The 25,645-nt window shown below is 45.0% G+C and overlaps 2 protein-coding genes and 1 long non-coding RNA gene across 4 annotated transcripts; 1 reads left to right on the forward strand and 2 right to left on the reverse strand.

Annotated features, from left to right (window-relative positions):
* Positions 1–275: 275 nt before the first annotated feature.
* Positions 276–8,453, reverse strand: LOC148413334 (uncharacterized). The gene is made up of 2 exons (XR_015867561.1): positions 8,007–8,453; positions 276–7,667 (listed from the first exon to the last, which is right to left on the reverse strand). It is a non-coding gene; the product is annotated as an uncharacterized LOC148413334 (long non-coding RNA).
* A 1,079-nt stretch (positions 8,454–9,532) lies between these two features.
* prss23 (serine protease 23) lies at positions 9,533–14,918 on the forward strand. 2 transcript variants are annotated; one of them, XM_088430724.1, is made up of 2 exons: positions 9,533–9,776; positions 11,615–14,918. In XM_088430724.1, exon 2 carries the CDS (start codon positions 11,619–11,621, stop codon positions 12,738–12,740), a length of 1,122 nt encoding a protein of 373 aa, XP_088286850.1. In that variant the 5' UTR covers positions 9,533–9,776; positions 11,615–11,618; the 3' UTR covers positions 12,741–14,918. The 2 variants fall into 2 exon arrangements, with proteins under 2 accessions (XP_088286850.1, XP_088286849.1); XM_088430723.1 differs by having other exon boundaries at positions 9,536–9,776; positions 11,612–14,918.
* On the reverse strand, positions 14,444–24,444 carry cfl1 (cofilin 1). The gene is made up of 4 exons (XM_088430725.1): positions 24,299–24,444; positions 18,000–18,310; positions 17,655–17,731; positions 14,444–15,173 (listed from the first exon to the last, which is right to left on the reverse strand). The coding sequence occupies exons 1-4, from the start codon at positions 24,299–24,301 to the stop codon at positions 15,061–15,063; spliced, it is 504 nt and encodes a 167-aa protein (XP_088286851.1). The 5' UTR covers positions 24,302–24,444; the 3' UTR covers positions 14,444–15,060.
* Between the last annotated feature and the right edge of the window lie 1,201 nt (positions 24,445–25,645).

Raw genomic sequence — 25,645 nt, forward strand, 5'->3', positions numbered from 1 at the left:
GGGCTGCATCACGAGAAGCTGTTGAAATATTTGCACGTGTGTGTGCTGATGTCCAGTTCAAAAAAAAAAAAAAAATCACATTCACTCGTTTAAAATGACAACACGTTGCAAGCAAGGGTTAAACGTCACCGGCATTCAACGCTAGCCAATTTTGAACATATTTGAAATGTGGCCAAAGCTTCACCACCGACCCTTTAAAAAATAACTGTTGCGTTTTTAGCTATCAAGCAGCACGTTGTATTCGGGAGGAAAAGATGACGATTGAGAGAGATATATAATCTTTAGCCTTCAGGGCATAGTTTATTCAATACCGCTGCTGGCCACACGTCAGGCTCCGTACAACTGCAGCTCAATACAAAAAAAAAACACACTACGAGCGCACAGGAAGGAAGTTCCAGATACGGTAGCCCAGAAGTAACCCAAATAAATACAGCGCCCTCCTATGGCACAACTCTTAGTCAGTAATACAAACATAAATAAAACTGTGGACACATCTGTCATTCACATTCAACACCCCCACTTGTTCACAGGTTCTTGAATTCAATATGAAACAAAACAAATGAACTTTCTGCTACCAATAAACAAAAACAAAATCAACGTGGGCTCTGTGTCTCATTTCAAACTCCAAAAATAACAGATTCAAACTTCTGCAGTTTCATCTTGGTTACAGGTTTGGTCATAATGTCAGCCATCATATCATCCGTAGGACAGTAAACCAACGTTACTCTCCCCTCACTTACAGTGGACCTGATAAAATGGTATTTTATATCCACATGTTTAGCCCTCTGTCTGTTTACAGGGTTTTTAGCAAGAGCGATTGTTCCTTGGTTGTCCTCGTGTACAATTGGCTGTGTATACTTGTAACTGTCAATACCCTCTAGCAACTGCTCTAGGTATAAACACTCTTGTATGGTAGAAGCCAGTGCCATGTATTCTGCCTCACATGTTGAAAGGGCAACCGTAGGTTGTTTCTTAGATTTCCATGACACTGGTGAGCTGGTTTTATTGAGATATATACAGTATCCCGTGGTACTGCGCCTGTCGCTGGTATCAGATGCCCAGTCAGCATCACTATAGGCTTGTATGCCTAGTTTCTCATTGTCGTTTCTTCTGAAACATAGACCTTTATCAGCAGTGCCTTTGAGATACCTTAGAACATGTTTAACAGTAACCCACTGCTCCTCTGTAGGCTCAGCAAAATACTGTGATAGTCTGCTCACTACAAAGCTCAAGTCTGGTCTGGTACAAGTGGATAGGTATATCAGGCTGCCTACAGCCTCCCGGTACAGTCTGAAATCATCCATCTTTACAGCATCCACAGAATATTCAAGCTTCTGATCACAGGGTGTTTCTCTAGTTCTACAGTTTTGCATGTTAAAACGCTGTAACACCTTGTTAATGTACCTTTCTTGTGACATTTTTACACATCCATTTGACTGACAGAAATCGATACCCAGAAAATGTTTAAGGCAACCCAGATCTTTCATCTTAAACTTTCCTGCGAGCACCTCTTTCACTTCTCTTAGAACCATCTCATTGTTGGCTGCAATGATCAAGTCATCGACCCATATGATTATGATCACCTTTTCGTCTTTTGACTCTTTTTCATAAACACAGTGGTCGGCTGGATTTTGTGTGAACCCGTCCTTAATTAGACAGTCATGTAACACTCTGTTCCAGTTACGCCCAGATTGTTTAAGGCCATAAAGTGACTTTTCAAGCTTATAGACTAGACCATCATCTTTCTCTTCATAACCCTCTGGTGGATTCATGTAGATTTCATAGTCTATGGGCGCGTGCAAATAAGCTGTTTTTACATCCATCTGGTGTGTTAGTAGATTCTCCTGGACCGCTTTTTGTAACAGCACCCTGACACTCGTAATGTTTGCTGTGGGTGAAAACGTTTCCCCATAATCTATTCCCATCACCTGGTTGTATCCCTTAGCCACAAATCTTGCTTTGTATTTGTCTTCTCCATTTACATCACTCTTGATGGAGTAAACCCATTTACCCCCCACTGTTTTCTTGCCTACTGGTAGGGTTGTCACAGTAAATGTGTTGTTGTCGTTTAACGACTGGACCTCCTCATCCATTGCTTTCCTCCATTCTTTAGAGTTAGCCGATCTCATAGCTTCCCTAAAGGTTTGTGGAACACCACATACAGCCCTGTAACAGTAATCTACTGTAGTGTGAACCACATCATTATCACTGTCTTCAGATACATAGTCATTTAAGTGACTTGGTTTCCTCCTCTCTCTGGTCGGATACCTTTTGTTCTCAGGTTCAACAACTGTTACACTCTGTTGTGCTAGATTACCGCTAGGTGCATCCATATTTTTTACACTTGGCTCGTGAGCCTCCTCTGCGCTTTTCTTAACCTCCTGTGTGGTTTCCTTACCTCTAGGCTGTCTCACCCTGTCATATTCGTCATTTGGATTTGTCTCGCATGTTTGTGTCTGTTTCTCTACCGCTGTTCTGCTTACAAACTTCACCAGCCTATGTTTAAGCACTCTGTTTATGTCTGGGTGATAAACGAAGTACGCCGGGCTGTTTTTGTCGTATCCTACAAAACGTCCCTGGTCACACCTGGAATCCAGTTTTCCCTTGTCTTGTTTATATGTGTAACATACCGAGCCAAATCTTTGCATTTTAGATAGGTTAGCCTTTTTGCCTGTCAGCAGCTGGTAAGGAGTCTGCCCTGTACGCCGGTTAAAACACCTGTTGCGTACAACCGCTGCTGTTTGTATTGCATAGTGCCATAGTGGTTTTGGTAGCTTACTCTCCACTAACATGCACCGACCCATCTCAAATAAAGTGCGCCAACCCCGCTCTGCAGTCCCGTTCTGGTGAGGTGAGTACGGAGCTGACGTCTCATGCCTGATTTTATTCTTTGTCATCAGTGTTTGAAAATCATTGCATGTATACTCACATCCGTTATCGCCCCTGAGACATAACACCTTCCCCCAAGGGGATACGTCTGCTAGAAACTTCTCAGTAGCTAACACGGTGTCACTTTTCCTTTTCAGAAAATATACAAACACTGCACCTGAGTAGTCATCAGTGAATGACTGCACATATCTGTAACCATCAATTGACTCTGTGGTCACAGGACCTGCAAGGTCTGTGTGGACTAACTGTAAGGGTGCCTTTGCTCTAGTATCAGGATCTCTGTTTCTCGTTTGTACAAACTTTCCCTGAATACATACTTCGCACTCTTGTTCAGGCCTACATGCCTTACCTTTGATTTTCATGCCATCAACCACATTTTGCAGCTTTAGAACATCATCGTAGTTGCAGTGGCCTAATATCTCGTGCCATGTTTGAATGTCATGACATGCATTACAGTTGTCAACAGTAGACTCACCCTCAGTATGCAAATAATACAACTTGTTATACACATGTATATCAAACCTGGTACCGTTCTTTGTTATCAGTGCATCCCTGCCTTCCTTGAAAACGACCGTGGCTCCTCTCGCAGTGCCTGCCTTCACTGAAAAGATATCTTGTGGGTATGATGGTATGAATAAAGCGTCTCTCAGCGTCGCCTTTTGTCGCTGTCCTTTATTGTCTATCAGGCAAACCTCAGCAAGCCCTCTCTTCTGTGCGACCCCGCTGCAACGGGTGCCGTCTGCCAACTCAACGCTGTGCTTTTCCGGTCTGAATGTGTTGTCAAAGTTTTTAAACCTGGTCGCGTCGGTGATGATGTGGGACGTGGCTCCGGTGTCCACCATCAGTCCTCTCTCCTGGATGCCGCCTTCTGGCTGCTGTTGGGTGCTGATGTCGACGTCCCTCGTCTTGAACGCGAAGTCCTCGTCACCATCTCCTCCCGAGGCTTTACATGCTCCATCCTGTCGCTCTTTACTGTCCTTGTCCTTGCGCCTGCATGTGGCGTCTTTGTGTGTGTCACTACGGCAGCGACTACACCATGTCTTCTGTCGACAATCTTTAGCTCGATGGCCCTTTATGCCGCACTTGAAGCACACCATGTCTGTGTCGTCTTTCTGCCGGTCACGTCCATTTGTTTTGGTGGGCCGCCTCACACTTCTACCCTGAGTCTTCATTACACTGTCACTTGACTCAGCGCGTATATTTTCAGTTTCCTCAAAACTTCTTAGCTTAGTTTTGAAATCTGCAAACGTTATATTATCATCTGTGTGCGCTACATGTATGGCGAATGGCTTATAATTCTCAGGCAGTCCTTTCAGTATCATAGCCACAAGCAGACCATCTCCCAATGTCTCACCTGCATTCCGCAGTGCTGTTATGGCGGTTTCAGCTCTAATAATATAGTCCATAACACTCTCGTTGTCGGCCTTTTGAAGCGACGTTAGCGTGGTGTATAGGTTGATTATGCGGGGTTTTCCCTTCCCGGCATAATACTCTCTCAATATTTTTAGAGCCTTTCTTCCGTCGTTGGGTGCATCCCTCATAATCAGTGAGAGACTCTTATCATCCAAGAGTAGTATCATCTCGGCATATGCGTCTGCATTTTTCTTCTCGTCGGCTGCTCTTTGTTCATCTCCAGCCGGTTCTCTCAGGACCGTGTCCTTCAGCCCTAGTAGGTGGAAGTGTCCCAACATCTTGGTCTCCCACAGCTCATATTTTCTCTCATCTCCGTCAAATGCCAGTCGAGGCAACCTGCTTGTCCCTCGGTGATCCATGATGCTAGCCTGCTCCTGCTACGCTAGCCCGTCGGCACACTTCTCGTGTTTTCTCTACACGGTGGAAGTCGGCAAACTTTTCTCCCGAACAACTCCTGGGCCCATAACCTGTTGCGTTTTTAGCTATCAAGCAGCACGTTGTATTCGGGAGGAAAAGATGACGATTGAGAGAGATATATAATCTTTAGCCTTCAGGGCATAGTTTATTCAATACCGCTGCTGGCCACACGTCAGGCTCCGTACAACTGCAGCTCAATACAAAAAAAAAACACACTACGAGCGCACAGGAAGGAAGTTCCAGATACGGTAGCCCAGAAGTAACCCAAATAAATACAGCGCCCTCCTATGGCACAACTCTTAGTCAGTAATACAAACATAAATAAAACTGTGGACACATCTGTCATTCACATTCAACAATAACAAATAGAAAAAAAACAATGGCTGACGTCAATCGTTGTCAACGGGACTCCTCGGTCTACGTTCTATTCACGTCAACGGCACTCAAAGTGTTAAGACTAAAAATCCAGAAGGATATTTGACTGATTCACTGCCGACGACGGCCACAGACGTCAAAGGTTCATTTTCAAAAGGAATTCAATATATCGCTTGTAATCTGAATTTTCCTTTTTTTTTTTTGGTTATTTGCGTGCCGAAGTGAATGTCCGACGAGAGACGTGGAAGTCCTCCTTTGATTCGGGAGACGGTCCCAAAGGACCAAAAAAAATCCGCAACGTCCAAGCGTGCCGCCGCTGCTGTTGATTACGCAACTGAAGAATGTGGAATAAAATGGTCCTCTTGATCATTTTCATATGTTTGGAAGAGTCCAATATTCAAGAAAAAGTTTGAAAAACATAAATCCAGTCACGGCCGACACATTTTTGTGTTTGCTCAAAGCCCCGAGAAGGATCAAAATCACACGCTCTGAGATTTAGGAGGGAAAAAGACGGGATTAGATTGATGTTTTTCTTCTTTTCTGCTTCTGAACATTTTCTTATCTGGCAGATATGAAAAGCAGCTGTGAACACACACGCACACACACACACACACACACACAAGTGGCCATGTTATGAGGTACCGGCTTGCTGGAGAATATTGAATCCTCACATTTATAGAGTAGCAAGAAAAACATTCCAATAATATTAAAATCAAGAAATGTTGCCGCGGTAAAGATCGGCCAATCGCCACCAAGCCAATGAAGCGTCGGGTCCGAGTTCGACCGACGAAACCCGAAAGAAAAAACAAGGAGAAGAAATTGTCTTTGATTGCCGGGACGGCGTCGAACGTCGCATCATCCCTTCAGCCAAAAAGACAGTCAAGATGACCTCAGCCCATACGAGGGGAATGGATGGCTTCACGTTCCGCGGAGGGACGAGGGACGGAGGGACGGAACGTTATCTTTGTCGTCTATGTCTTTTGCGTTCATGTATATTGAAGAGTACTTGGAAAACAAATAATGCCAATTATTTTGCGATTTAGAAGATGTTGTAATTCCCCTCCTCCTCTCTCGTGTCCTTGCCTCGTTTGCTGTGGCTGGACGAGCGCCAGCGACTCGGCCCGAGCGGCCCGGTCGGTCGCTGACAAGTCCTCGACACGCACACACACATACAGAGCTTTCAACGGGACCTTTCGAAAGCCATTTGAGCGCGACCTCCTTATCCTTTCTCCAAAAGGCTTTGTCCCGTCTGGGTCACAAGCCCCAAAAGTCTTGGTCTAGTCTCGGTCGCTGCTTCGGTATTAGCCCTACGTAGCCATCACCCAGAGCCATGTGCGCCCATTCTAAGCCTATGAATAAGTGCTCCTTCAACACGTGGAAATGTTTCCAATTTTGCAATGTTGATAATAGCCAGATAAAAGCTGAAGCGTTATTATTCAAATGACAGAATGGGGAGAAGTCATCCATATAAGGACGTTTCCCATGCGACATCATGCCCGAGACGATTCGCTCACCAAGATGAATCATTGCTCTCGGACTTTGGTGGGATGACCGACGACATCATCGCCCGGACGCTATTGTTCCCGAGGCTGCCAAATCAAAAGGAGCCATGTGTGTGTGTGTGTGTGCGGTTATCAAGTGTCTACTGTTGCCCGGCAACCGTGTGGCCCCTCGCCGTTGGGCCCGGTTCCCCATTTGAAAGTTGCGCTGCAAAGAAGTCTCGGGTAACAGGTGCCCCCACCCCCGCCCCCGACCTGCGTTTGTTTTCCAGGTTTGCCCGGGTTGAGAACTCCTTTTTTGGGCCAAGACTTGCTTTTCCAGCGTAGCTTTGAATCGGCTTTCGTTTGAGCTCGGCCGCTAGGAAACGCCTGATGTCAACGGATGTCCCCGCTACCATAGAAAACCCTCTTGTGGTCATTTTTCAAATTAAGAGCCAATGAATTGGAACAAGAAGCAACGCCGCGCTAAATTGCGTTGGCAAACAAAAGAAGATTTTATTATGCTAAGTCTGAATCTAATGTTATGACCGGAAGATGATAGGTTTCTTTTCAAATTAAGAGCAAACGACCTGAAACATGAAAGAAACGTCTTGCTAAATCGCCTGCTAGTGACTCCTGCGCAAAACAAAGTATGTCTTTCTTTCTACAGGTGTACATTGTCATTTGGGGCCCCAATTATCTGTGGTTGAATGAAAAAAAGGGGGTTTGGCAGTGAGTTGGCATGCAAATATTTGCAGGTGCTTCTCAGTGTATTTGCCTCCCTGCCGCTTTTGTGTCTAGCTCCATGGAAACGACGGCGCGTATTTGGGGAGCGCGTGGTCAAAGTCCCATCTCCGATCTGAAATCCAGAGTCGTAGAAAGTTCACGCCTTTTCAAAAGTAGTCCAAAAACATGAGAAAAACTCAAGAGGAGAAATCCACTGGAGTTTGTGCGCTCGGCGACCCGTCAACAGCGGTTCGGACGATTCCGCTCCAGTTTTTTTGTTGTTATGGCAACTTTGACGGCAGGCCTCACTTTGACTTTGACCTCGGCGGCAAATGTCAAAACCTGGCCCGTCTTAGCTTCATTCTCCACCTAGGATGGAAAATCCCGACATTGTTTTAGATGGGTGGACGGCTAGCTAGCTTGATGGCTGTTTAGCTAGCTAGACAGACAGACAGATAATGTCAAAATGAATAGGTAAAACGAATGGCAAGCTGGCTAGCGATCCGCTATTTATCTAGCGAGCTAGCTTGCCATTTATCCAGCTCCTTAACTGCCCGATAAATAGCAGCCAGCTCGCTATCTTGCTATTTCCCCCATCTAGCTAGCTAGCCGGCCCGCTTGATGGAGAGGCAGACGGATTTTTGTAGTAATGCGTGCGACATAAGCCTGGCTTTGTGAGGTTTGCCAATGTTCTCCGCGCATACATACGCGTGTTTGTAAAGATGGCGTGCGCTCGTTTTTTCCAGCTGAGTCAAGTCGGCGCAGAGACGGAACGGACGGAGATGCGCGGAAAACTCCGCTTGCCCCCCTGATGGATTTCCGCGCCGTCACTCGGTTTGCATTCCTGGCTTCTGTTTTCCCAATTTTGGGGAATGACATCATCGCGGCGCGGCGGGCGGGCGGGCGGGCGGGCGGGATACCCGCAAGGCCCGGCAGGAGGAGCGGGGACCGGAGGGGCGGCCCGTCCGCATTTTCTTCTCGTCCCTCCGTCAGCACTCCCGAGGTTATTTGTCCCCCCGCTCCAAAAAGACACGCGCGGCGATATGGAAAAGACGCATCAAGCGTGATGAAAAGCCGAATGGAAAAAGACATAAAACATGAGCGCACGTGTTGCAGACGGGAGGGGGGGGGGCATATTTTTGGGGGTCCCGAATTTGGCTACTGTTCTTCCGCACGCTGTCAGATGACTCAATGTCTCCTGTCTCCAATGCGTTCAAGGACAAATGTTCCTTCACAGCGAACATGCTCAAGCGCCATTTGGCTGAGCAAAATGGCTCCGTTTTTCAACAACAACAAAAAGACTTACTTTACAAAAAAGGTTTGTTTTTTCATGACGAAAACATTTTGCTATACATGGTCATTTTGTGGGATAAAAACATTGTCGGGTTTTTTTTTTCACTACACATGCTTTTCTTTTGTAGAGAAAAAGCCTTACTATACATGGTCCTTTTTTGCAATTAGAAAAAAACCTTTACAAAATGGTTATTTGTTTATTTTCATTATTAAAAAGTTTTACTATATCATTTTTTAAGTTTTGACCACACATGGTTGTTTTTACATGAGAAAAAGCCTTACTGTACATGGTCCTTTTTCTCAAAAAAAAAGAGAAGAAAACTTATTATACATGTTATTTTCATCAATAAAAGGTTTTACTATCCATGGTCATTTGAGTGGGGGGAAAAAAAGCCTTATTATACATTGGTCCTACATAAGGTCCTTTTTGCCACAAAAAAACTTATAAATACTTAACACTTGGTTGTTTTTTCATAAACAAAAAAGTACTGTGCCAAAAAAAAACCTTACAATATCTAGTTGTTGTTTTGTTTTTTAATATAGTTTTACTACACACAATGGTTGTTTTTTTTTTCCTGAATGTCTGAATATAATATGAAAAATATGAATGAAAAATGCTGACTTTCAAAATAGCGGTTAGGGTTTCCAAATAAGATTCTCTCTTCAAAGTCGGGTTTTAAAACAGGTTTAGAATTTGGAGTTAGGCTTCAAAAAATAAGGCTAGGCTTTCAAAGTTGCCTTCCAAACAAAGCTTAGAGTTTCAAAATATGAAAAGTAGGATTTCAGTCTGGAGTTGAGCTTTTCAAAGTAGGGTGTGGCTTTTTAAAATAGGGGTGAGAATTACGGTTCGGGTTCAAAAGTGGAAATTCAAAACAAGGTTGGGCTTTCGGGTTTCAAACTGGTTCGGGGAATAAACGGGGAGGGCGGGCGGGCGCTAGGACCCCGGCGGACTTGAGGCGAAGCGCTACCGAAGCTTCCCGGCTCCAGGCCCTGGTTGGGGCGCGCGTGCGCGAACACGCGTCCGCGCGAACACTCCCGAGCCTCACTCGCCTCAGTCGCCTCACCCGCCGCACTCGCCGCACTCGCCTCGGAGGAAGCCACTCAGCGCCGGGGCGGCTGCCGAACAGCCCCGACGGCCGTCCGCTCTACGACCATGGATGCCAACGCCAAGCGTTCGTAAAGCAGGTAATCCGCCACGCGCAGCCTACGCAGCACTTACTCGCATTTTCACTTCTTTTTATTTTTAATGCATTATAGTCCCTACGTGACCAATAAAAGTACACAATTACACGCGCGGCGATTCAAAGTTGCTTTAACCGCGGACAGACAGCCAGCCAGCCAGCCATAAATGCAGGACAGCATAAAATAAAATAAAAAAATATTGTTAAGAAATTAAATTCCAAGGAATCAAACAACATGAAATAAAAACAGGTTTCACTTCACTCATTTCGTACCACCCTCCTTCAGTCTAACACTTAAAAAAAAAGGACAAAAAAAATAATGACAGGGTCAATAACAGAGAAACAAGTTACACAGTGAAACTAAGTTGAGATTGTATGCGTCGCTTCAAGAGTACAGCCGGAGAAGAATTCAAATCGCTTGACAGGAACGAGCTAAACACGCACTTTATAAAAATATGTAGTAGATCATTTTATGGGATATCAAATGGACTTTCTTGATCTGCAGAGCGTGACATTGTAGAAACCCAAAAATAGAGATGTAGTATAGAAATGCGGTGCGGCAAGATATGTAAATTCCACGTACAATATTAGCAACAGATGTGCAAAAAAGAAAAAAAAAAACAGAATATCTCATTTTGATTGTGACTGCATTGTTTTTGGCGCCGTTTGCATGTGAGCGAGTGGAAGAAGAAGGCAGGCCTTCAAACAAAACTCAACTTGTTTGCTTTTTTTTTGTCCAACAAAAGAAGGAATTTGCAGAGCCATGTTGGCTCAGGCTTCATTTGGATGGGATGGGATGGGATGGGATGGGATGGGATGGGATGCCTTAGTTGTTTTTTTCCTGTTGTGCCTTCGCTTTTAGGATTTTACCGGAGGGCCTTTTACTTTTTTTTTTTTTTCAACAAGTGTCTACCTGAGCCTTGGTGGGAATTAATCTTTTTTTTTTTTGCCACCTTGTCTCAACCTGTCTGCTTGAATTTAGCCACACCTCCAGGCTGCTTCATCCATCAGACAAAGCCAGCCGACTACAAATGAGATAATTATCTGTAAAAAGCATATAAGTGAAATTGTGTCCTTTCAAGCAAATTTCAACAAATGTTAAATTTGTGTAATGTATTAATTGGGCTATTACAGGTTAGGCTGAAACACCACCTGTTGCCGTGGAGGCGCAATTACGCTTTTTTGATTTGATTTGATTAATTGAACATATAAACACAATACAGAACAAAAAAAATTAAAGAAGAAACAAAAGAGCAAACGCAAAACGCCTGAAATTGTCTTTTGTGTTCTTTCTCAAGAACGGCTTGTTTTGAGGTTACTTCTTTTGGTTCATTGGAATTCCCATTTCACGAAAGCGCTTATTTGCCCGGAAATCCTATTTGTCGTCGATAATCTATAGGACATGGCGGACAAGTGGCTCATTGTTGCCTTTGGAGCTTTTCTGCCTTGTTAGCTTACGTGTTAGCTAGCTGAGAAAGAAAACTTATGCTGAGTGGAGATAAATCGCTTCAACTTTCTAACCTTTACCTTAGTTAGCTCGCTAGCTAGGTTGGTGGATAGGCATGTAAGCTAACGTTTAAGACAGTCCTTCTTAACGGGGGTGGACACATGATCCCGTAGAACAGGCTTTGCATTTTCGGTGCGAGGTGTAATTGCACATCCGCGGCACAAGGCGGTGCAGTGGCGCTCTCATTCTCGAACTCTGTGCAGGGGTTAGACACTTTTGAAATTGCTGGAATGTGTTTGTAAATGACATTAACTGCGGACGCGATCCGGGAAAACTATCAGCTCTGAATGACTAACGTGCGCATGTTTTGTTTTGCTTTTTTTTTTTCCCAGCAGCACCATGAGCGGGCGCGGCAGCTCCCCTCTAGCAGCTCTTCTCCTACTGGTGCCTTTCCTCGTCCCGTCGTCCTCCTCGGAGCCCCCGGGGCGCCGCCCCCCCGTCCCCGCCCTGGTCCCGCACCGCCCGACTCGCCTGACGCGCCCCGGCTTCGGCGCCCGCCCCCATCTGGACCTGAGCACCCACTGCAACGCCAGCTGCTTCCGGCGCGCGGGAGAATGGGTCCGGCGGGGCGGCGCCGACATGCTGGCCTTCGAGACCCTCTACTGGGACGGCTCTCGCACGCTGACCACCGTGGACGTGGAAGACGGCGGCGGCGTCCCGCCCGCCCCGCCGGCTTTCCGCGGAGCGGGTCGGCGGCGCGCGAGGCGGCAGATCTACGGCGCCGACGGGCGCTTCAGCATCCGGGGCGACAACTTCCTGCGGGACTACCCGTTCTCGGCGGCCGTGCGCATCTCCACGGGTTGCACCGGGGTGCTGGTGTCCCGCCGGCACGTGCTGACGGCCGCCCACTGCCTCCACGACGGCAAGGATTACGTCAAGGGGGCGCGCAAGCTCCGGGTGGGTTTCCTCGTCCCGCCGTCCGTCGACGGCAGCGCGGAGCAAGATGGGTCCGGGAAGAGGCCCGCGGTGCGCTGGGCGCGGGTCCGGCGAACCCGGGTCCCCAAGGGCTGGATCCAGGGCCCCCAGGAGCTCAGCATGGACTTCGACTACGCCCTCCTGGAGCTGCGCTGGCCCCACCGCCGACCCTTCATGCGGCTGGCCGTGGCGCCGTCCCCGGAAGGCCTGGCGGGCCGCCGCGTCCACTTCTCGGGTTTCGACAGCGACCGGCCCGGCGAGCTGGTCTACCGCTTCTGCCCGGTGGAGGAAGAGTCCAGCGACCTGATCTACCAGCGCTGCGACGCCCGGCCGGGGGCCAGCGGCTCGGGCGTGTACGGACGCGTCTGGGACCGCTCTTTGGAGCGCTGGGAGAGGAAAGTCATCGGGATCTTCTCGGGGCACCAGTGGCTGGAGGTGGACGGGGAGAACCGCGACTACAACGTGGCCGTGCGCATCACGCCGCTCAAGTTTGCGCAGATTTGCTACTGGCTGCACGGGAATCGGGCCGACTGCTGGCGCCATTGAGCCCTCGGGAAATGACGCCCGACTTGCCGAGCGCCGTTGTTTGTCCCGACGCGACGCAAAGGAAAATTCCTTGCGGCGGGACTCAAATTCAGCTCGATTATCATCTCCACTTAAATGGCTATCTTCTCCTTTCGCATCAGCACACGGTCATGCAGTCACGTACTTGAAGCAACTGGCAGAGGGTTCAATTCAGTCAGATGATCATCCCTCTAAATGAATTGGTCATCGGTCCAATGATCAAATTAAATTACAGATGTATCTTTAATCGTAAATATTGAACAACATAGTCAGCCTCAAACATTGTCCAGGCAGATCAGCCAGAACAGCCAAAAAATCACTGAGGAATATTGAGACACAGCCAATACAGTGGGCCCCCGGTTTACGAGATTAATCAGTTCAGCGGTTGGGATCATAACGCGAATTGGCCATATGGCGGGCAATCCAAACCAAACACCATGTTAATTAGCTAACGCGTGTAAAACCCCAGGTAAAAACATCAAAATTGTATGTACATATTAAAAAATTGTATCAAAATAGTAAACTAAGTGCTACGTATACACAATATACATGTATACAATTAAATACCATAAATATATATATAAAAGATTTATTTACCTTTGAGCGACGTGACAAGCTTGTTACAAGCATATTCCCTAGTGAGGCTTGGCTAGTTCAGCCTTCTTCGTATTTCTTGATTAAATCCAGCTTCGTTTCCATGTAAATCGTTTTCTTACTTCTCTAACGTCACTGGCAATCTTGGGGCCATGGCTAACCCAAAAAAAGTTTGAATTAAGCACTAAAATGCACTAAACCTTTTTTGTAAGCACTCAAACGAGAACGAAGTTTTATCGTTCCGCCATTTTGAAACGAGGCCGACCAATGGCAGACCAGCATCTTAGTGTTTCCGGGACACCGACTAATAGTAGACGATTTAAAGTGGCCGACCGGCAATGTTGTGATGGACATGTTGGATGTGTCGCGCGCACAGACTGCCATGTTGGATGAGTCGTAGCGTGGAAAAAAATGGCTTAAAGAGCGGACAAAAAGGTGAAAAAAAAGCAAGGCGGGGACGTCGCAAACTGGGGGTCCACGGTAATCGGGTCGATGTTGACTGACTGAAAAAGGATTACTGTCCAAACTTGGTCGATGTTCGCATGCAGAGTTGAATGTCATGTTTCGCAATCATAGAATTGGTAGCAATCAATACTCAAAACGTTTAACTAGCATTTTTTTGGAGAAAAACAAACCATTTTAAGAGGATAATCGTTGACATCAGAGAATCCGGCTTTTGTCGATTGATTGGAAGCTCATACTCTGCTTATCGTGTTTTTCACTGCACAGCTTCATGAGGTTACACACGCGCACACACAATTGTGCTAAATGGCATATTCCACACAGGAAATCATTTAATATTTCAATTCAGCAACGGATAGGACCGCCTATATTATTTTTCACTTAAGAGCTGTGGGGGGACGGAATGTTAATATTTGTGGGACAAATTGCCTGATATATTTTAATAAAGAGATTTCTATGACTACAGTGGAGTCGTCAGTTGAGCGGAGTTGAAAGGTGGTCATGTGGCGCCCTCGTGTGGTCAACACGTTACTGCTTCAACATTCACAGGTGACAGCACTCCATTTATGAGGCGCATTAGAACATGAACAATTTAAATGAAGATTTCCTGGAACCATATCAGCCAGTCGGCGGTTTGAGTACTTTTTTGTTTTATTAGAGGAGACGATACAAAACATCCACCATTCAAGTGTGACCACTGGTGTTTGACGTACACGTCGCTCTCCATCAAGACCTTCACAACGTCAACATTTTTTGTCTTTCCCAATGAGGAGATAATGGTTTGAAAGCAAAGGGAAGAGGAATGTGTCAACTATATCAAATGCCGTAGTCATCGGAACAGGAAATTAACAACAACAACAAAAAAAATTATATATAAAGGAACCACTCAAGTTTTGGAATTTTGCAGGTTCAAAAGAGGAAAAAAAAAATATATTAAACCATGTTCCCCAAGGGAATGTTTGATAAGTCATGTGCAATCCAGAATGCGTGAATTAGTTGACGCTAAACCTGATCTGAAATAGTTACAAAGCCTGACTACCGGTTTGGCAAGGGGGGAGGAAAAAAAAAAAAAAAAAAAAAAAAAGTTGGGGTGGGTGTTGGAAAGCTAACATTTGTTGATGCGTGCCCTTCTCCAAACCACACGGGAACAAACATCTAAACCCGACAGATGCATCTGGAAGGCCTCGGCTGAAGCCAGAAAAGAGGGCGGGGCTTAGGGGAGGGGTAAAGGAGGCGGGGGCAACATTTATATAGGGGATCCCTCCAGGCTGACTACAGAACTGCCGCCTAACTTTTCGGCCAGGGTGTGCCGGTCTTTCAGGTCTTCCACGCCGTTCACCTGCCACTCGTGCTTGATGCCTGCCGGGAAGGAGGGAAACAAAATCACGACGCCGCCTTTCATTCATATCCTGCGTTCAAAATGGGGTCATTTTGGGAGGGGGCGGGCTGCAATTTGCCCCTCCCCAACTTGAGCGTCGTTCTTGGCGGTTAGCAATCGAGCCAAGCTTACGCCTTCAACTGCATCTTCCCTTACAGCGCCTCGTTATGGGCCGCAAGCGCGCACGGGGAAAAGTGCAAGGAATTGAGATTACGCTTGGGAGAGCCTCATGGCAACTGTTTTTTTTAGCTACTATTAATGGCTTTATGGAAATATACTTTTGATTTTTTTTCAGTTTATACTGATGGAAAATGAGTTCATATGTTCAATACATCAAACGAATAAATCTATATTACAATAGAGTGGATTTGACTGGTAGGATGTCCAACATCTAAAAACATTCCACGATCAAAGCTTCCCTCAAACGAAGAAGTGGTTCGTTTGAAACAAGTACACTATCAATCGCCCCAGCACGCGTGCCAGTAAGACGATCCGGTGTGGCTTGACGACAGGAAACCAAGTTGACACCAGATAGGACAGTGTGGCCTGTCCTAACATCTGACTCAGCGTTTTTCCTCAGCCTTAGCGGCAAGGGACGCCAAAAATTCACGTCCCAGAAGTATACCCCAAAAATTCACGTCCCGGAAGTATACCCCAAAAATTCACGTCCCAGAAGTATACTGAGTAAACGTGATCCCAATCTGTAGAAGCTCACGTCAGCTATTTACTGATAGCGTTCCATGTTTTGTGCAACGCCCAAAAACGCCAGAAGGTGGCGGCAAAGCCCAGCTTAAAAAAAATCCTCCAGCCAGCCTGCCCCAACCGTCATCTTTATGCGACTTAAGTTTCGAAATTTCATACGTTCTAGACTTCTTGGCATGTTCTTTTCCCCTCTCAGATGAATACGCTGCATTTGAATAAATATAGTAGTGGATGACAAATAAAGGAACCAAAGCTCAACGCCGGGCTGCGGAGAAAACATACTCTTGGACACCGTTTGCGCCCAATCTTGAATCTAAAACTAAGCTATTAAGACATGGTCCACTTACTTTGTTTACAATTCATTTAGTAACTACATTTGCATGTCATTCAAGGCCTTTAAACCCTGGATGTCTGGGAATTTTTTTTTCCTAACCTGGCTTTATTATCACCCAACTTAGGCTGACTTTGAAAGGCTCATAACTTAGTCAAACAGAAACATATTTTTACTTTCAAAACCTCAATGTTCAGTACCATCATCCCTATCTATACAGATGTATATTTATATATTGTTTTGAAGGATTTTAATTTTGTGAGGAAAAAAAAAACATTAACAGCTATTCAACGCTGCAAATTTTGGGTGTTGCATGTTATGCGTTGCATGAAGTAAAACGTTGCGTCCCTGCAACAAAATAAAAGCTTTCCTGCTACATTTAGTTCTTGGATCGAAATCTCAAGTCCACTACAAGTCCCGCAATGCAAAGCAAGAACTTTGCATTATGGAAGTCAGGCTAATCCACTTGAATTAATTGAAAGGCTCGCAAATGTCATAAATTGTCTGAAGTTTCTACAGTCTCGCTCGTAGTGTTCTAATGGTAGTGTTCTAATGTGTTTGGCAACAATGTGTCAGTAAAAGGTGAAGCGCGCTGGCCAAATGCCCGCAAGCCGAGCAAATTAAGCAAGTCTCCCACTTCCTCTCTTTGCGGTAAGCCACTTCTTCCTTGTCCGTGCCGCTACGGTATTTGTGGTTGAATAATAAAGTGACCCAGTACAATGGACTAGTAGGGCGGGGGTTGGCAACCCTCCATATGCTTCGGGAAAAGAAATCATTCAGATCTACGATGTTGGCGCAATTGTGTAATAGGGCGCCATCTATAGGCCGTGTTTGGAGTGACGAGACACCAAGCGCGACTGAGACGGCCAATCTGTTTGGGCAAGGTACAAACGGGAAACGAAAATACGGCTTGCTACAAATGACCCCAACACCGTGCGGGGCGAGGAGAAGCCAGCCTCCTGAGAGATGACAACAAGGGCAGAAAAGGAAATGATATCTTGGTATGAAAGTTAGCTCTTTCTGCCGCCACTTTTGCTCTGGAACATGGCCTCACTCAAAAGGAAACTTATTCCAATATTTATTGTGGTGTTTTTCAAGTGCTTGGGATGATTTACATGTAAAACACTATTCATAATATGAGAAAAATCATGATCCCAAAGCCACTCCAAAAACAATGTGCCATATCACGGAAAACTAACGTTGTGTTTCCCCCACAAAAAACGCTTGATTATAAACACTACTTAAGGAGATATCGGGACCACGAAAGCACAGGTGTCAAAGTCAAGGCCCTCCGCATCATTTTATGTGGCCTGCAAAATACTCATTTGACTTCAAATTTCTGGCCAAACTTCAAAGCTGTCTTCACGGCACGCGCGCGACTTGACTTTTCTCGTGCAAAGTAAAAAGCACGCTGCTTTAAAAGGCTGACCTTCGAACTTTCTCTTGATGGCATCTTTTGAGCTGGCGTAGATCATCTTGCTCTTCAGGGGGGCGCCATCAGGAGCCCTGCCAAAACAAACCATGCGCTCAAATTGAAAATGGATTGCATATTTAATGTGTACTCATAAAACATGTATGAAATTGCACAACAAAATTAATTCCCTTTTTACCAGGAGTACTTATTTAATGGAGAACTATTATGGGCCTCAATTTATTACTATTTACCTAAAAGCAAGCAAAGACATTTGGACAAAAGCAGTGTTTTGCTGGCAACTTAACAAGGAACCTCACGATGCGCGACGACGAGCCGACGAGAGGGAAAAAGCGGGCTCACCAGAAGATGAAGACCAGGTCCTCCTTCTTGGTCTCTTTGGTCTCGTAGGTGGCGTCGTAGAGGGCGTAGCGGCAGTCGTCGGCCGGCAGCATCTTGACAAAGTGCTGGTAGGGGTCCTCCACGGTGGTGCCCAGGTCGCCCAGCAGGATCTCCTTGCCGTCGTCCAGCACGATGTTCTTCAGGTCCTTGCTTATGCAGAAGAGGATGGCCTTCTTCCTCTTCCGCTTCTCCTCCTCGTTGGCCTGCGCCTTGCGCACCTTCATGTCGTTGAACACGGCGATCACTTCGTCCGTCACTTTCACGCCGGAGGCCTGAAAAATACAAAGGCGTCAACCGCGCCGGCAGGCTGCGCAAACATTCCAAACGGCAAACTTTACGCGGCAATTCCTGAGCAACTACCGCATTTTCCACGCTATAAGGCGTACCGCATTGTAAGGCGCATAGATTAGAAGCTACAATAGTGGCTGAGGTTGCGTTATGCATCCACTAGATGGTGCTGCGCTTAAGAGAATGTCAAAAAAACAATCACGTAATTTACATGCCGATTGATTTTTCGTCTACCTAAAGTAAAAATTGGCGGCTTATGTGCTTTGTAAGGCGCACCGGGTTATAAGGCGCACGGTCAGCTTTGGGGAAAATTCAAGGCTTTTTCCCCCCGGCGGCAGATTCAGATACAAGACTGATGATGTCGTACAATCGATCTTCGATTCCCATTCAAATAAAGCAACAGATATTACTACAAACGAAGTTCAAGTGTCATAACTTAGACACGGATGGAAAAGAGCTGAACAACATTTGCCTTCGAGTACGGAGAATACGGTAATTTATTCAATTAGTTCACGGAATAACTTCAAAGAAATGCTGAGTTCACTTCGACTCATCCTTACTAACGCATTCAAAAACAAGCGCGCTGGGAGAAATTCTAGAGGAACATTCCAACTTTCCAATTACCATCCTGAAAAGTGCGAAAGAATGACCACTTTTGACTGAAAAAAATCAAAGAAAAAAATCAAAGAAAAAAATACAAATCAATTTGGAGGACTGACTGTACTTTTGGCACGGCTAATACATGACCAAGGAAGAAGGTTGGGAACGGTGGGCGCCTTGAAAGCAGACAATGACCTCAGTGTTCCGTGCCTCACAGGAAAGCGGGAGCAAGAGGGAGAGAGAAAAATGAAAGCCCGAGGAACGGCCGCATGTGACTGGGCCGAGGTGCGGCCGTGGGACAGGACGGCCAGGAACAAATTACTCGTCACTGCTCTTTCCACTAAGACTCATACAGAAAAATAAATGGAGAGGAGCTTGGAAAACATGGCGAAACCGGCATCGGGCCCGTGTCCGCAAAATAACCGCCTTCAGTTTTCTTATTAACTACTACAATTTTTTTGTATATTTTCAGTCAACATCACGGTCATAAGAAGCGATGGACATCGGGTTCTTGTGAAGACAACCGATACCAACGCAGGCCAGGTTGGCAGGGAGGCTCTGCTAACCCTGCTAGCTAAACTAAGCTAAGCTAAGCAAGGCAAGGCAAGGCAAGGCATGCCACGCAGGGTTCAGGCGGTCCACAATGGCGCTTCTGTCTGGCCCACTGACGAGTGGCGTATGCTCGCTCGCTGCCTCCGCGTCTGCTGACTTCGCTTAAGCCAATTCATCACAGCCAAGAGGCAGTCTCATGAGTACGTCGCCGCCGCACAACACGACCCGCCGCATGTGTGTGTCCGTGTGGTTGGGGGGCGCGCAAGAGCTAATGGACAAAGCAAAAGGAAATAGGACAGGAAAGACTGGAAACGAGAGGGCTGAAGCGCCAGCGAGACAAACACGTTTGCTGTGTGAGGAAAAGGAAGTATCCCCTGGCGTAATCATTAACCAGGAAGTGGCCTCAACATTCTAAAAAAAAAAAAAAAGACTGATAACAAGTGGCCATTTGACACACTTTCAGTCTCCTAACGGCAGTTTACCAGTTCAGATCCTGGATTCACTGTTTTGGTTATTTTTGCAGTGGATTTATTGTTTTGGTTATTTTTGCAGGGGGAGGCCATGACCAGCAGGGAGCCCTCGTGCCGACATACGCTACATTTTGCAGATTCTGAGTGAGCGAGCGAGATGAGAAGTCGGTGGGACACTCTGAACCGATTGTTAGCCAATCATAGGGCACAGAGGGACAAACAACCATTCATGAATCCAATCGCATCAAAGGACAATTTAGTGTGTCAAATACAAGACGGGAGTGGCCGGAGAGAACCCGCTCGGGCTCGGGGAGAACATGCAAACTAAACACAGGAGGGCCGGAGCCGGCTGGATTTGAAATTGGGACTGTGAACCCTGAGACAAATGTCTTCCACCGAACTGCCCCCGTTCAATCATCAGGAAAAGATTTGCAGTACAATAGCGCAGAATAATTGAAAGTTGCAGTTCAAGACATTACATTTTGAACTTGAGTTCCACACCTGTGCAATAATCATGTTACATTCCTGACATGAATACACAGAAAAGAGGAGCAAGTAACTTTTTAACTAAATATAAGACAGTCAAACAGGTTGTGATGTTTGCATTCAGGTGTGCCTCTAAGATGCGTGGCCAAGTGAGATTTTATTTCTTTTTTAACCAATGTGACACATCTAAACCAATAAATATGGAGAACTTTGATGTCGCCGCCCACTTTTGGGAGTGGGAGATGATAGGATGAAGCTTTGCCATTCTAAATCAGTGCAGTTTGGTGATGCGCCACCACTATTGCTTGTGAAGTTGACTCAACAAGCCACCTCTGAAAATAATTAGAAAGCAATCACTTTTGTTGTTTTTTTTGTTTTCTTTTTTCCCTCTCCTTGGCATGCATGGAGGATAAAGACGCAGACAAGTATTACACATGACGATGATTCTTGTCCCTTTTCTATATCACTAAACTATCTGCATTTCTAATTTGGATTTTCAACGTTGCCATGGAAACCTTCCATGCGACCAGCGCAGCCGCGATCAAACGGCACCGCAAAGCGCCTGCCATAAACGTCAATGTCTAATCTAATAAGGTCGCCGGAGACGCTTGGCGTTGAGGACAAGGTCCAAGTGGCAAGTTCACATTTACAATCCCCACACCTTAAACAGACAAAATGGCCACAGGGTGCAACGAAATGCAGTATTACTACAATCAATGCGTTCGTTCATTCAAAAGTCACGTATTATTACCCCTTGTTATATATTATATATCACTGTCAAATGTACAAATATTTATCCAGGCAGGGTAATTAAACACTCCTACGGTGAAAAAAGTGCCGGACCAAACAAGAAAAAACAAGTCTGTTTTCAGCCAAATGGGCACTGCAGTGATAACTGTGACCATTGGATGGCAGTGTTGCCATGCATACAACACAACTGTTACATACTTGTAATTCGAAGTGAGGAACGGAAATCAATCTTTCATATAATAGCACTCGTTTACCATGACATTGCACACAATATTCTTTCGGCCTTTAAAGATGAGTGAGAATACTAAATATAGCGGCACTCTTAAAGGCCGCCTTTTCCGATAACGCTCGGCACTCAAGATTACGTCAAGGTGTGCTTCGTTTTCAAACGTAGTTCTGGCCCGCAAATGGGTTTAATCCGGTCCAAGATGAGGTTTTAAGTATAAAAATGAGCTGAATTTAATAAATGAATACCTTGAATTTTAATAATGGTGATGCTGTACTTGTTTTATTTTTTTACAGGATTAAAATAGATTAAATTTCTTTAAAGTTGTTTTAAAGAATTTCCTCCATGTTACCCGATGACTTGAAAGTTTGGTTCTTATGGTTTGTCTTACTACAACTTGAGTAAGTGAGGTTTGCGCAATCTCTTTGATAAAAAGGGAAGTGGTGTGTAAAGCGCTCATTGGGCCTGGTGGAGTTCACCGATTACATAAAAGCAGGTCAACAAGGGGTAACAAAAAAAAAAACTTCAAAGACAGTCTTTCAACTGGTGCATCCTTGCCACACTATTGTCGGCCCACATCCGATAAATGCTCGTTTGATAAAAATGTCTAGAAAAGGAGATTGCAGGCTAGCAAAAATAGCATTAAGGCCATTTTTACAATTAGAATGCCTGTCAATGCACAGCAGGTACACAAACTGGATGCGCTTCTCCAATCGGTGACTAATAAGAATGGATAGAATATTATAGAAAAAAAAAACAAATGTATAGAAAAATACTACAGTGCTAGCAACAAATACTTGTCCATTTACATCTGTGTAGATTCTCATCCATTCAAAGGTTAAATCCTAGCAGCTGGCCTCTGGTTTATCAAATATTTTTTGGGGGGGGTTGACTTTATTCATTTTGCATTAGTATATTGCAAAATCATCTTTCAATTACTGACTATTGGCGTCAAATAGTTGTCAAGCTCCAATCCTTCACATTTTCTAGTTTCTTCTCCCCTGAACACCAGATTCAAATGATTAGGACATCAGCAAACTCTGTCGGAGCTTGAAAATCTATCGCGATCATTTGAACCTGGTGTGTTGATTGTTGGCCAGCATATTATGCCATTTTCACTCAAATCAACTTGAAAAACTACTGTATTTACAACTGTGTAGATCAGGGCCATCAAACATGTTTAAGCTTGTAGGCTACATAGAGAAAAATCTATTCCAAAATTGGGATGACCAATAAAATCGTGGTATATATTTATTTAACAGCAAAACAACAATTTCAAATATATATTTCTTTCAAATACGGCCCAAAATAACACAATTAATCATAAATTATTAACATTACAATCAATCATAAAACATGTTTTTCATTTATTAAAAAAAACATTTTTATACATTACAAAATCATCTCGTGGGCCAGATTAAACATATTTGTAGGCCAAGCCGGCAGTGCGTTTAACACCCTTGGTGTAGAGTCTCTCAGCCACAGCATAAATCCAGGCTATTGAATTTAAATAATGTTTTGAGTGCTCCCCTCCCAGAAATTAAAAAGAAAAAACGACTTTGACCATTATACGAAGCTGGGGGGGGCCTTTGGCATTCATGACATTTATCAAAGTGAAACCACAGCAGTTTGAAATTTTATTCATTTTGCTGAACTGCTGAAAAAGCAGCCTAACTACTATTAAAAATAATAACTGGATAATAGGAGTACACAGAAAATTCTTCAAGGTTTGACAGCTTTCTTGTCGTCGCCTCCAATGGCGTGACGTGCACGAAGGGCGGTGCAGACTGCACCGTTAGAAAAGGAAAAAAAAAAAAAAAAGATGCGCAATGAGGACCCGGACGCGGCGGCCTTTTAGCTTCCGCTGCTTATATAACGCTTCAAAATTCGCTTCGGTGTCCGCCACCGCCATAGGAAAACGTGGCGCCGACAATATTTAAACTAGTCTTTAATAAACCATTTAAGGCTGACGATCGGTGAACACGAAGCACTCGAATTAGGATGCTCTTTGCACCAAATTCAGGGTGGGGCCGTGAATAGCGCACATGTGACGATTGGACGCCAGCTTCCTATACATTTTTAAAAACTGTGGAAAAAAAAAGAAAAAGATACATTTACGGGCATTTTGTCGTGTCGAACAAATCAACTCTGGATTATTTCGTTTTCGCATTTTCGCCGGTATCATTTCGAGAACTGTGTGAAAAGGGGGGGGAGGCGGGGGGCTGCGGCTAGCGTGTGGAGTCTAGTTAGCGTCAAACAAGGGACAAAGAAAGCAAAGAAAAAAGAAGAAAAAAAATCACAGCTCGCGCAGCCGTAATGGACGTCACGGCGTTAGCTTAGCATGCTAACAATACCGTTAGCTTTGTTAGCCGCGGGCGCCTCGCTCGCTCTGCACCTGCCAGCCCGACGCCAAACATCGCCGAGCTCCGCGGCGAAGAGCACAAAGAGGCAGCAGAGCCATGACAACCGGGGATGGCTCTCCCTCTCTCCGAGCGGCCAAGGGGGCTTCGTTTGGGACAGAAAAACACAAAAGCCTTTTATGTGAGGCCACTCACGGAAATTGACCAAATGGCGCCAGTCGTGGTCAGGCCGTGGTCGTTTGAAAAAGCCCCCCCCCTCCTCCTCCCGAATCCCAACATTTGATTCCCCGGCGATTATAGGCGATTAACGCCATGTAAAAAGGCGTTTGGGGGGGCCGGGGAAAACGGGTCACGATCAAGCTAGCTTGTGTGGCTCTCTACGGGGCTTGATGCTAAAACTCCAGCTTTTATCTTTCGGGGTTAAAATTGGGGCGCAAATGAATGAAATTTCAATAAAAGCTTTCCTTTTACATTTCAAGACGGTAAGCAAAGGGCGAAAAGCGACGTGTGAAGCGCCGTTAAACGTACCATTGTTGAAGCTCTGAGTTGGTCAGCGTCTGGCCAGAAATTGAATGGGGCTCCGATGGTGATGACGATGATGATGATGAAGACTTGCTCTCGCTCGCTCTAGTCACCGCGGGAACGCGCCGACGTGCCCGTGCCCGAAAACGTGAACGGCATGCACGAGCGCGTAAACGACGCTCGGCTGCTCCGTTTTGCCACTTGATTGAATTTAGATTTTTCATTTCGCGTAAGTGAATTGAATTAAATGTGAGAATAGAGATTCGTCGTTTGTTTGTATGACTGAAACCACGTCAAACAAAATGACATATCCGCTACTTTTCATTTTTTCTCATGTAGTCACAGAATTAATTATTCAAGGTATTTTGTGCGGCCTGTGACATTTAAATAAATGGGAAAAGTATCAGCTCTAGGAACCAAATTAATGGTGATGTGGATTTCAGCGGAGGTGACATAAAAATGAAAACAAATATCCGTATCAATGTGTATGATTGACACCAACGTGGTCGTCAAAAATGGCATACCTAGTTTTTTTCATATATTTGAAAAATTACACAGAATATTTTGTGCAGCCTGTGGTATGCATATGTATTTAAATATAAATGAATATTAAGAATGATTGACAGTAATAGTGGCTGTATAAAAAAAACATAAAAAATGAGTCAACCATGAATTAGATTCGATCCAGCGTAGGTCAATTAAATTCAGTTTAAAATGACAACAAATCTAGCTTTTAATGTTGTTTGTATTATTGACATGGTGGTGGGAAAAAAAAGTCATACTTTTATTCATTTTTTTTTCATTTATTTTTAAAATTAAACAATATTGAACCAGGTATTTTTTTTGTTTTTGTTTTTTTTGCAGACAGTGTTCAGTAATTTAAGCATGGAAAAATATGATTAAAAAAACATGTTTTTATAGTCTTTCCAAAAATAAAAATGCAAATGATTAAATCATATTACAAAAGATTGGGGAACTTGACGTGGGAAAATTCCATTAAAAAAAAAATGAAAGTTGTATTTGTTTTGATTCAGTAATGGCGTTGCGAGCCAAAATGGCGCCATAGTCCCCGGAGCAAGACGGTTGTCATTCGCTGATGATTTTTTAATTCCAACGTGATTCTTTTCTTTTTCCTTTTTTTTTAATTGTATCAAATAAGGTGCTGTGCTTGAACCTTAAGTGAGCGTGATTTCCATTTTTGCCATCTCTCTCTCTCTCTCTCTCTCTCTCTCTCTCTCTCTCTCCCTCTCCCTCTTTTTCGCGTGTGCTTCCCCTCTGCGGGTTTTCATAGAACTCACTTCCTTATTTGGAAGCGAACGCTTGTCCGTGCACGCGCTTAGGTCCCGGCGCGCG

This window comes from Hippichthys cyanospilos, chromosome 13, assembly GCF_059441005.1.
Source record: "Hippichthys cyanospilos isolate Australia breed blue-spotted pipefish chromosome 13, RoL_Hcya_1.0, whole genome shotgun sequence".
Lineage (NCBI taxonomy): Eukaryota > Metazoa > Chordata > Actinopteri > Syngnathiformes > Syngnathidae > Hippichthys > Hippichthys cyanospilos.

Excerpts from the sequence above, each read along its gene's own strand:
- prss23 (XM_088430724.1), top strand. The coding sequence starts at position 11,619 with ATGAGCGGGCGCGGCAGCTCCCCTCTAGCAGCTCTTCTCCTACTGGTG.
- cfl1 (XM_088430725.1), bottom strand. Across the intron at positions 17,732-17,999 it reads GACCTGGTCTTCATCTTCTG|GGCTCCTGATGGCGCCCCCC; the intron begins GTGAGCCCGCTT and ends TTGTTTTGGCAG. Across the intron at positions 15,174-17,654 it reads CATCAAGAGAAAGTTCGAAG|GCATCAAGCACGAGTGGCAG; the intron begins GTCAGCCTTTTA and ends CCTTCCCGGCAG.